The sequence below is a fragment of the Tiliqua scincoides genome, chromosome 16 (genome assembly GCF_035046505.1).
Source record: "Tiliqua scincoides isolate rTilSci1 chromosome 16, rTilSci1.hap2, whole genome shotgun sequence".
In the NCBI taxonomy this organism is placed as follows: domain Eukaryota; kingdom Metazoa; phylum Chordata; class Lepidosauria; order Squamata; family Scincidae; genus Tiliqua; species Tiliqua scincoides.
The window spans coordinates 908,147-918,146 of NC_089836.1; the positions used below are offsets into that span (position 1 = coordinate 908,147).

General features: G+C 50.4%; 2 protein-coding genes across 2 annotated transcripts in view; one reads left to right on the top strand and one right to left on the bottom strand.

Annotated features, from left to right (window-relative positions):
• The window catches only part of NOTCH1 (notch receptor 1), a 787,535-nt gene that overhangs the window by 344,808 nt on the left and 432,727 nt on the right, over positions 1–10,000 (top strand). The window lies entirely within an intron of this gene.
• Positions 1–10,000, bottom strand: part of COL27A1 (collagen type XXVII alpha 1 chain) — a 108,007-nt gene that overhangs the window by 14,887 nt on the left and 83,120 nt on the right. Inside the window, 3 exon segments of the mRNA XM_066610850.1 lie at positions 1,274–1,327; positions 5,141–5,248; positions 9,610–9,717. Of these exon segments, the coding sequence (XP_066466947.1) occupies positions 1,274–1,327; positions 5,141–5,248; positions 9,610–9,717 (270 nt within the window).

Genomic DNA, 10,000 nt, shown 5'->3' on the forward strand with positions numbered 1-10,000 from the left:
ACCAGATAACAAGAGACCTGCAAGGCTTCCTGGGAATTGTAGTTAAGAACATAAGAACAGCCCCACTGGATCAGGCCATAGGCCCATCTAGTCCAGCTTCCTGTATCTCACAGTGGCCCACCAAATGCCCCAGGGAGCACACCAGATAACAAGAGACCTGCAAGGCTTCCTGGGAATTGTAGTTAAGAACATAAGAACAGCCCCACTGGATCAGGCCATAGGCCCATCTAGTCCAGCTTCCTGTATCTCACAGTGGCCCACCAAATGCCCCAGGGAGCACACCAGATAACAAGAGACCTGCAAGGCTTCCTGGGAATTGTAGTTAAGAACATAAGAACAGCCCCACTGGATCGGGCCATAGGCCCATCTAGTCCAGCTTCCTGTATCTCACAGCGGCCCACCAAATGCCCCAGGGAGCACACCTGATAACAAGAGACCTGCATCCTGGTGCCCTCCCTTGCATCTGACATAGCCCATTTCTAAAATCAGGAGGTTGCGCATACACATCATGGCTTGTACCTTGTAATGGATTTTTCCTCCAGAAACTTGTCCAATCCCCCTTTAAAGGCGTCCAGGCCAGTCACAATCACCACATCCTGTGGCAAGGAGTTCCACAGACCAGCCACATGCTGAGTAATGAAATATTTTCTTTTGTCTGTTCTAACTCTCCCAATGCTCAATTTTAGTGGATGTCCCCTGTTTCTGGTGTTATGTGAGAGTGTAAAGGGCATCTCCCTATCCACTCTGTTCATCCCACGCATAATTTTGTAAGACTCAATCAGGTTCCTCCTCCAGGCACCTTTTTTCTAGACTGAAGAGCCCCAAACACTGTAGCCTTTCCTTGTACGGGAGATGCCCCAGCCCAGCAATCATTTTGCTCACTCTCTTCTGCGCCTTTTCCAGTTCTGCTATATCTTTTTTTTTCCTTTTAAGCTGTGGCCACCACAGCTGTACACAACGCAGTTGTCAGGCCAGATGTAGCCTGACCATTGGTTTGTACACTGGCATTCATAATATTGCCCATTTTATTCTCAATCCCTTTTTAAACTATCCAGCGCATGGACAGGAGGATAGAGTTCCATGCGCCTTGATCACAGGGGGTCTTTTCCCACGGATTCACAGGCACACTGCCCATTGATCGGGATCTTGAGTGTTCCACTCTAACCCAGCTGTGTAGCAGCTGCTCCTACGCAGCTCTGGAGACTTTTAAAGGGCCCCTCCACAAATGCACTGGCTTTCCTGACCATGTTATTTATACACGCAGTGATCTCACCTTTGGCCCAAACAGTCCAGTGATCCCTGGAAATCCTGATTCACCAAAGTCTCCCTGGAAGTTTAAAAAGAAAAGACAAAAACAGTTGGGGGGGGGAGGGAAATGAAGGAAAAGTGTTTAGTCTAAACCATTGTGGACCGCAAAACCGGTTCCAGTTTGCGAGCCAGAAGGACAGCGGGAGAGAACCTTCCAGCCAATCGGAGTTTATGGGGAGAAGCGCTTGGAAGGGAGCCTATATCCATTTGCTTCTGGGCTCAAGAATCACCTTGCAAACCTGGCCAGGTACGTGTGTGGGGGGGAGGGAAAGAGGGGAAACAGAGACACCATTAAGCATTAATTAGGCTAACCCTGGATCAGAGCGGCTGCAGGGAATGTGACTTGTGTCTGTGGCGAGGTGGATGCAGGCAGCAGCAGGTTCAGGGCAAAGGGTACCCCAAACCCACTGCTTCTCCCACCGCCTGCCCTGAAGCAAGCCACACTGAGTCAGCCCAGTGTCCGATCAACTCTTTTAGACAGCCAAGGGCTCCCTTTCTAATCACGCACTAAGAACAAACAGCAACAGAACACACAAGAATCCAGCTGTTTCACACCAAACACCCATTTGTGACAGCATCTGGGCAGACCAGATGTTCTCCAGGATGTCCAAATACAGAGCAGAGAGGCCAAAGCCCTTCCTCACAGCGATTTGTATTTTAAGGTAGACTGCCACTAAGCGTGGAGGCTCTGCAGCATCACAACTAACAGCCGGACCCATGCTCCGTGAATCTGCCCAATCCACTTTTCAAGTCGCCCGCTAGCAGGGCTGGGGACTTCTCTGCTTTCAAAGCCCACCCTGTGCCTTGCGCATGGGTGCATAGGAAGCATACAGAGACAGAGCAAGACGAGGAAAGCATATTCAAAGGCAACTCTGAATTCCAGGCCGAACACGCCCGGAATCCGACATCCACAGGACTTTTACAATCTCTTGACCTTTGCACAAGCAAATGGCACAGCTGGCTGGAACATTTGAGAAGCAGGCAAAAGGCCTCTGCGACCCTCGGTGAGTCATGGGCCGATGGAAAAACCCTTTTATGGCCTTGGTGTCACAGCTCAGCTTTCCAAGGGCTATTCCAAAGGGGCTTGTTCAGCCGGGCTATAAAACGGTTCCAGGGACGGGGTTTCCACCACTTTGGTCACAAAGGCTGTTCCAGAGGCCTGGCTTCCTCTGGCTCACAGTGCATGTTTCCTGCCATGTTCGTGAGCATGTGTTTTGGCAGCGTGGGGCCCATTTGGAAGAGACACGGCTTTCCAGAGAGCCGTAAGCGAGAGAGAAATTAAACCAGCACCGCTTAGCGTGCATCTTGTTTTCATCATCTAAAGAAACCCGGAAAAAAGGACGGAGGCTGCAAAACTGCAAACGGGAAAAGCCAAAAGCGCAGACAAGAGAGATTTTTCCAGTTCACCTTCCCCCCCATGCTGTGGGGCTGGAAAGTCTATCTACATCTTTTGACTCTTTGCCAATTCACAGTGAAACGTGCACGTGTCAGCTATAAAACAAAGAACTAAAATTTCGGCGGGGCTGCCATGTTTAACGCAGCCACGTTCTACCACCAAAGTAAGGGCAGACCAAGTTTCTAGTCCTCTTGAACCAGTGTGACGTAGGAGTTTGTATCAACTTTAGAGCAGTGGTTCTCAAACTTTTAGCATAAGGACCCGCTTTTTTAAAATGACACTCTATTGGGACCCACCTACAAATACCAATCATGACGTCACTGCCCTGACAGATTTTCGTTCTAAAAAGTGAGTCCCTATGCTAAAAGTTTGAAAAACCTACACTGCAATGTAGGGCCCAGGATTAGGGCCTAGGATCTTTAACACTGCAATGTGGGGCCCAGACTTATCCAATTTTCCAGCACCCGTGCAGCTGTAATGCAACCCCAAGGTAAGGGGTCAAATGTTCCCATACCTTGAGTAGACCTCTGTGGCTGTCTCCCCACCACAGGATGCAGGGCACACCCCATTAGCATGGCTGCACTGGCACTGGAAAACTGGATAGGACTGGGCTCTTACCCAGGAGTAAGTCCCATTTACTATCATTGTTAAAAGCATATACAGAGTAGCCAGTTAAAAATACAGATTTCCCCAACTGCGGTCACATACCATAAAAGCACCAATTAATCTTATATTAAAAATAGAATACTGAAATGGATGGGGACCCACCTGAAAAGGGCTCATGACCCACCTAGTGGATCCCGACCCACAGTTTGAGAAACACTGCTTTAGAGCAAAGAAGCTCTAAAGCTTCTCAAGAGCAAAAAAATATTTAGATATAAATCCACACTCAGTCATGAAACTCACTGGAGCAGCTTGGGCCAATTCCTCCCTCTCAGCCAAGCCTACCCTGCAGGGTCATTGTATGGAGAAAACAAAGCAGACTCACTTTGAGAGCTCTTTGGATGAGGCATAAGATGAAAATATGATTTTTATCCCCTTTCTCGGAGGATAATAGTGTTGAAAAACCTGTGTTGCTGAAGCAGAATACCTCCCACTCACATAATTTACACAAGTAGCAATTGTTATCCTGCACATGCCTGATCTTGTCTGATCATGGAAGCTAAGCAGGGTCAGGCCTGGTTAGTACTTGGATAGGAGACTGCCTGGGAATACCGGGTGCTGTAGGCTTCTACCATGATCTCGGAAGCTAAGCAGGGTCAGGCTTGGTTAGTACTTGGATGGGAGACCGCCTGGGAATACCGGATGCTGTAGGCTTCTACCATGATCTCGGAAGCTAAGCAGGGCCAGGCCTGGTTAGTACTTGGATGGGAGACCGCCTGGGAATACCGGGGGCTGTAGGCTTCTACCATGATCTCGGAAGCTAAGCAGGGTCAGGCTTGGTTAGTACTTGGATGGGAGACTGCCTGGGAATACCGGATGCTGCAGGCTTCTACCATGATCTCGGAAGCTTAGCAGGGTCAGGCCTGGTTAGTACTTGGATGGGAGACCGCCTGGGAATACCGGGTGCTGCAGGCTTCTACCATGATCTCGGAAGCTTAGCAGGGTCAGGCCTGGTTAGTACTTGGATGGGAGACCGCCTGGGAATACCGGGTGCTGTAGGCTTATACCATGATCTCGGAAGCTTAGCAGGATCAGGCCTGGTTAGTACTTGGATGGGAGACCGCCTGGGAATACCGGGTGCTGTAGGCTTCTACCATGATCTCGGAAGCTTAGCAGGGTCAGGCCTGGTTAGTACTTGGATGGGAGACCGCCTGGGAATACCGGGTGCTGTAGGCTTATACCATGATCTCGGAAGCTAAGCAGGGTCAGGCCTGGTTAGTACTTGGATGGGAGACCGCCTGGGAATACCGGGTGCTGCAGGCTTCTACCATGATCTCGGAAGCTTAGCAGGATCAGGCCTGGTTAGTACTTGGATGGGAGACCGCCTGGGAATACCGGGTGCTGTAGGTTTAGACCATAGTCTTTCGAGACTGAAGGCTGCCAACCAAATACTCAGCAGAACAGTAAAAACAGGGAGGCCAACTCAGCTGGTTGCGACCTTCAGGTCGCAGGTTCTCAGTGGGTGCCCCACTTCCTCCAATCTTCCTCTGCCTGTTCTCTGAATCCAAAAAGGAAGACGGAACGGAGGTTGAAGGAAACAAGAGTGGTGAGCTAGAGTGTCCTTGGTACTCTACTCTCCTTCCCACTTCCTCTTCTGCTCCGTTCCCCCATCTTTAAATCCAGGAAGTGGGCACAGGTGGAGGCCAGCATGTTTATGTCCAACGAGCCAACCTTGTATATAAATGCTTTTTTTAATCACTTCTCCCTCTTACGCGACCGTCATTTTTTTCCTACCCAAAGAAAAAACTTAAGCAAAACAACGGATCTACTTACCGGTTGGCCTTTCAGTCCCGGCTCTCCAGGATTTCCAGGGAGTCCCATTCCACCGTGGGGCCCCCGCTTCCCCAATGGGCCTGCCTGCCCAGGTATGCCCCTTTCTCCCTAAAAATAACCACAATGGAGAAGTGTCAATATCACGCAACTGCCTTTGTGCTACACGTCAAAGAAGAGGCCTGTGGAACCTCTTGACACAATCAACCAGAGGGGGGGAGGCAGGACATTGGATGATTCCTTGCGAGTGGCAGGAACGCTTTCCACCTGCGCTGCCTCCGACGCATCCTCGGCATCACCTGGCAGGACAAAGTTCCAAACAACACAGTCCTGGAACGAGCTGGAACCCCTAGCATGTATGCACTGCTGAAACAGAGACGCGTTGGCTCGGTCATGTCGTGAGAATGGATGATGGCCGGATCCCAAAGGATCTCCTCTATGGAGAACTCGTGCAAGGAAAGCGCCCTACAGGTAGACCACAGCTGCGATACAAGGACATCTGCAAGAGGGATCTGAAGGCCTTAGGAGTGGACCTCAACAGGTGGGAAACCCTGGCCTCTGAGCGGCCCGCTTGGAGGCAGGCTGTGCAGCATGGCCTTTCCCAGTTTGAAGAGACACTTGGCCAACAGTCTGAGGCTAAGAGGCAAAGAAGGAAGGCCCATAGCCAGGGAGACAGACCAGGGACAGACTGCACTTGCTCCCAGTGTGGAAGGGATTGTCACTCCCGAATCGGCCTTTTCAGCCACACTAGACGCTGTTCCAGAACCACCTTTCAGAGCGCGATACCAGAGTCTTTCGAGACTGAAGGTTGCCAACATGAGAGGCAGGAAAGGGTCCGTGCTTTGCTGATTTCAACCTGGAGGCTACAGGGTTAAGCTTCCCCAATCGTCCCTTATCCTCTGAGGTTCCCTCACCTTGCAAAATGGGAGCAACAGACCTTTACGGAAGACATGCAGGGAGAAAAAGATCAACAGCTTCAAATTGTGAGGACCTCGAGATTGAGCTTCTTCTGAGCCAGACCAGGGCTCCATTTGCCCCAATCCTAGAAGCTGCTTCTCTTCCCCCAGGCTTGATGTATCCCCTGAAGCATTTACCTGTGGGTTTGGGGGGAAGGCAGTACGGGACACTGCAAGGGTTGTTTCCCCAACAGGGCTGATCTGGAACTACTAGCAAAAGCTTGGAGCGCCCCCCCCCCACTGCCTGCCCCTAGCCCCAAAGTGTTTCAGGATACCTTATGGCTGGGAAAGGTAGGGGACGGCTTCAAGCCTCACTACATCCACTGCCTGATCCCTGATCCCACACCAAGGCAAAGTTCTGGGTGCATGGAACAGGAGGAAGAAGAAGCAACAGCGAAGGCAGTGAGGCCCAGTCCCTTTAGGGTACCCTACCCACAAGAGATTCAAGAACTCAGATCAAGACAAAGAGAGATTCTGACGCATTCCCTGTTTCTTAGCTGGTCTCGAGAAGCTGTTGAACTCTTGTGTTAGGTTCAAACTATTCCTGAAATTTCCATCCCTGACCTCCCCATGCAAAAAAATTTTAAGTTGCTAAGGTTGCAATCCTAACCACACTTTCCTGAGAGCAGGCCCCATTCAACAAAACACGACTTACTTCTGAGTAGACCTGGTTAGCACGTGAGCACCTGGTTAGTAGACCTACGTGGTCCTCCCTTGTGATCTCCCAAAGGAACCTCTGATCAGATTTAACAGGGGTGTCTGTTGCAAAAGTGTGCCTTGTGAGCGGGGGATAGTCTCCTCGCATGTAGCTGTCACTAAGGGCTCTGACATCTTTCTTGACAGTCAGGCCTGCTGTTCTCCCAGCAGGCACTAGGGGGCAGCAACAGACCACAGAAGAGCCCCTTTTAGGTGCCAGTTGTGGGGGGATTTAAGGCAGGCAAAACTGGATGCTGGACTAGATAGGCCCCTTCGGGCCTGATCCAGCAGGGCTTTTCTGATGTTTTTGATTGTCTAACAAGGGACTATAGAATCCCCACTTTCCTCACCCATGGCCTCTTTCTCTCCCAATTCCTTAGGAGTTTGAAAACACACAATCTGTGACACCCTCCATTTTTTCAGGATGCAAACTTTCAAAGTTATGGATCTCTGGAGGGGAAACAGGGATTTGTGTGATGGGAAACCAACCCACCCATCCACTCCAGACAACCTGTTTTGGGATTCTGCTGATGGAGATAGGGGGCTATGGGGCAGGGATATGAATGTCCAAGACTGTAGCAAGCGTTCCCACATCTCTGAACTCATCTGAGGTGCCAGGGGGGTGGCTGGCTGAGAGAGGGGACAAATCTCGACCCTCCCTAGCTGATCACCAGTTGGGATGGGGTCTGGCTGAGTTTGTTGGAGGGGGGGGCAGTACTCACTACTACCACACCGTCAAGTGTGAACACTCATTTTGCCCTGATAAGGAGGGCTGGCATTGAGTAGCTTCTGCACATTACGGTTTACAAGCCATGATGTGTATGCGCAACCTCCTGATTTTAGAAATGGGTTATGTCAGAATGCCAGATGCAAGGGAGGGCACCAGGATGCAGGTCTCTTGTTGCCTTCTGTGCTCCCTGGGGCATTTGGTGGGCTGCTGTGAGATACAGGAAGCTGGACTAGATGGGCCTCTGGCCTGATCCAGCGGGGCTCTTCCTATGTCCTTATGTTCAGCTGACACGTTTGGGCACCAGGATGCAGGTCTCTTGTTGTCTGGTGTGCTCCCTGAAGCATTTGGTGGGCTGCTGTGAGATCCAGGAAGCTGGACTAGATGGGCCTATGGCCTGATCCAGTGGGGCTGTTCTTATGTTCTTAACTACAATTCCCAGGAAGCCTTGCAGGTCTCTTGTTATCTGGTGTGCTCCCTGGGGCATTTGACGGGCCGCTGTGAGATACAGGAAGCTGGACTAGATGCGCCTATGGCCTGATCCAGTGGGGTTGTTCTTATGTTCTATGTTCACAGCTCGCACGGGGGGGGGGGTGTAAGTTCACTGCGCGGTTGTCAAGAAAATAAACACTTTGGGAAATGGCTCAGCTTATTATCCAAGCTACTCTGAATTTGGAAGTCGAGCCCCAGGCCACAATTTGGGGGCGCGTGGCTGGACCAAAGATGGACTGGGATGGGGGACTTCCTGAGAGAAGCCACTTTGAGCTTTGTGGGGGAATAGCACAATCATAAGGTAAACGCAACAATAAAATATTGGCAGAGATTATGATTTATAGCACTTTTTTAAGGGGGCATCTTATGATCAATTAACCCATAAACACCATTGATTGCAATTGATCTAGCAGTTCAGGAGTCAAAAACCTCTCTTGGTTGTTCTTATTGCAAGTCCTTACAAAAATGGCAAGTGACGCATGCCAGCATGGGTGAGGCATTCCTCCCCCATCCCACAAAGCAGAGAATGCTTCTTTTAATATGGCGCTACAGGAACAGGGCTAGCCCTTCCATGAGGCTAGCTGAAGACTCACGGATGCCTCCACTGCTTCTTGGAAAATGGCGAGGAGCTGAAGCAGAAGCTTGGAGGAGAAGAGTGGTGTGCTAGAGTGTCAACGACTCCCTGAACTGGAGAAAGCTCTCAGTGAGAGAGAGAAAGAAAGGGACAGAACGGAAGAGGATAAACAAAGAGGAGAGTGATGGGCTAGACTGTCCAAGACAGTCTAGCCTGCCACTCTCCTCTGCACTTCCTCTTGGGTTGCAATCCCTTCTTTCTTTACCCATCAAGGGAGCAGGATGGGGTGCCTTAGGAACCAGGAGGTCTTGGGCCGGCCCAGAGCGCACGTATAAAGATGCGTGAAGACCATCAAGCTGAGCCCTGGTTCCACAAAGTGGCAGCTGGCTATCCAGGGTTTCAGACACGGGTCTCTCCAGCCCTGTCAGGGATCAAAACTGGCACATTCTGCAAGCAAATCAAGGACTCTACTATTAATTTACTCTGTCCTCAAACAATCTAAAACAAAGAATACGCCTTTGGCTTCAGAAATACTGTCTTTTAATTCGTAGACAACTTGGTGTCGATTCAGCTAATGATCAATTAGCCCCCAGACTCGTGAACAAACAACAAAAGAATTTTCAACTGGACGACAGCCCAAATCATTTCCACATGTTCCAGAATTTTGCTTTTCTTGGTGATACTGATCCTTTTTTTACTGATCCTGATCCTGGTGGGTCAGGATCAAGATTCATCTAGTGACCTGTTTTGCATTGTGGCCAGTCAGATGCCACCTGAAGCCCACAGACAGGAGGAGTTCTCTGCTATCAAAGCTAGCCTGCAACTAGCATAACTGCCCCTGAACATGGAGGTTCAACATAGATCGCACACAGTAGTGGCTTCTGGACCGCCACATTGCCTTGTGCGATTCCCCCATCAAGAGATCGCCCCAAAACCAACACAGCCCTTTCAGAGGATCAAACCGACATGGTGACCTTTCAAATCCTTTGATAGTCACTGCATTTTAGCAAAGGGGGGGGGAACATACCTTGAATCCTGGGGGCCCCTGAGCACCGGGAAGCCCAAGGACACCGGTATTTCCTCTTTGCCCTGACATTCCTGGGGGCCCGTCTTCTCCATCGTCACCTTGCTCTCCCTATCAGAGAGGAAGAGAATGACTTTCACTCTGGTATTAGAAATCTGATTGCATATTTCTGTGGCTGCAAGTTGCCCTGGAGCATGTGATGAGGGTCACCGATTAAAAGGAGGGCTGTGGGCCTCAATTGAACCAGCCCCTCCGAAACCCCACAGCCTGCTTCCTAACAGCCAGGAAGGACTGAGGATTTTATTTAGCACAACACGACCCCAGGATAGTTCTCCGAATTCCTTCCACTGAACTCATGGCTAAGCCCTTTTCAGCTGCCAAGTTTCTAGTCCAT